Raw genomic sequence first — 1,634 nt, forward strand, 5'->3', positions numbered from 1 at the left:
GCATCGAATACTCGTAGCACGTTGGCGGCGCCATCTGCATCGGCGCCATCTGCAGCCCCATCTGCACAGGCATCCGCACTAGCACCGAGGGCTGAGGACACACCATCATCGGCGGGACTGCCCCACCCGTCCAACTGCCGGTGAAGGCCCAGCCTGGAGCGAAGGGCTCATGGGCCCAGCCCACAGGCTCAGTCCACTGAGCACACTGAGCAATCTCAGGCTCTGTCCAGGCCGTGCCAAGCACGGGCTCTGCCAAGCTCGTCCCGCTGGCCGCCGCCTCCGCCACGCGCTTCATCTGCTTGCGAGGGTCGGCCGGAGATGGTGGCATCTGTGGATCGGCCGAGACGTCGGGCGAGGAGCGGTCTGCCGTCGTGAAAAAGGAAGGGTCGGTGGCGGCTAGCGACCGGCGCGGCAGCTTGAGCGATTGGCTCCCTTCGGCCACGCTCGGGAGCCGGCGTGCGAGCCGCGCTGACCGCGAGCCTGGGTGGTCAGTGTCGATCCGTTTGGTTAGGCTCTTTCGCTTGGGCGGGCTGGTGTCGTCGGCCTCGTCGTCGCTGCTGCTGAATTCGTCGGCGTCGAGGCTGGTTGTTTTGATTGCGAGCCGTTCGAGCGATGTTCGCGTCGTTGCGCGTGCTGGTGGGCAGAGCAGCATGTCCTATGCGGTGGAGAGGGAGGCGGTGGTGTGGGCTATCCAGGACACTGTCTGTACGCGAGTAAGCGAGCACCAACGATTGCTTTTGCAGCCGACACAACGCCCGTTCGGGTTTTCTTTTGATAGCCTTCGATGTTACCTCGAGGAACAGAACAGAGCAGTTCAAAAATAAATAAAAAAGAAAAGATCGCCCTCCGGAGGACGGCATGCCGCCACCTCCGAGTAGGTAGGTAGGTAGAAAGGTGAAGAACAGCCAGGCTCGGACTGGACACCAACGCGGTATGGGTGGACGCTGGACAGATGATGACGACACGCACGAGCGACACACAGACACAAACAGGCTCACAAGACACACAGCCATCTGGCTGCCACACACCCTGAAGAGAAGAGTGTCGAAAAGAAAAAAACGCACACCCCAATGAGAAAAAGCCTCCGACGCTTTCTTTTTCACCCGCACTACCCGTACCGACAGCTGGGTTCCGGCTCCTACCCGGATAGGGATAGGGGGTCTCTCTATCCACGGTGACAACCTATAGTTTTTTCTTTTTTCGCTTCGCTGCGCGGCTGGGAAAGAGAGGTAGAAGGCGTTTTGGCGCGAGTCGTGGTGCACATACCCCCTATCCGGGTAGGAGCCGCGGAACCCTGCGTACCGATGGCGACTCGCTGGGACAACGCCATCATCGCACGCCTCGCGGCCGGGGACCGATGCACAGACGACTTTTGCGGCGCCGTGCTGGTGTGCTCTTGGCCAATGCCGCCAGAGGTGGCCCTCGCATACGCCAAGCTTTCCGCCAGCCTACGAGCGGCGCTCCCGCCAGAGGCCTACATCTACCCGGCCTCCACTCTGCACTGCACCGTTGCGACGCTGCGCGCCTTTACCGGCGGCCCGCTCGACGCGGACGCGCGGCGACGGCTGGTTGCCGCTTGGACTCCCGTCCTCGAAGCCGCTCGGAGAGCGCCAGAGTGGCCGAAGGGCGAGTTT

At 62.3% G+C, this 1,634-nt stretch overlaps 1 protein-coding gene across 1 annotated transcript; it reads right to left on the bottom strand.

Annotated features, from left to right (window-relative positions):
* On the bottom strand, positions 1-720 carry EMIHUDRAFT_460820 (hypothetical protein; the record flags this gene model as incomplete). The annotated part of the gene is made up of 1 exon (XM_005766642.1): positions 1-720. A coding segment is annotated over exon 1 (652 nt), but the record flags the coding sequence as incomplete, so codon positions are not given.
* Between the last annotated feature and the right edge of the window lie 914 nt (positions 721-1,634).

The sequence above is a fragment of the Emiliania huxleyi genome (genome assembly GCF_000372725.1).
Source record: "Emiliania huxleyi CCMP1516 unplaced genomic scaffold EMIHUscaffold_5012, whole genome shotgun sequence".
In the NCBI taxonomy this organism is placed as follows: domain Eukaryota; phylum Haptophyta; order Isochrysidales; family Noelaerhabdaceae; genus Emiliania; species Emiliania huxleyi.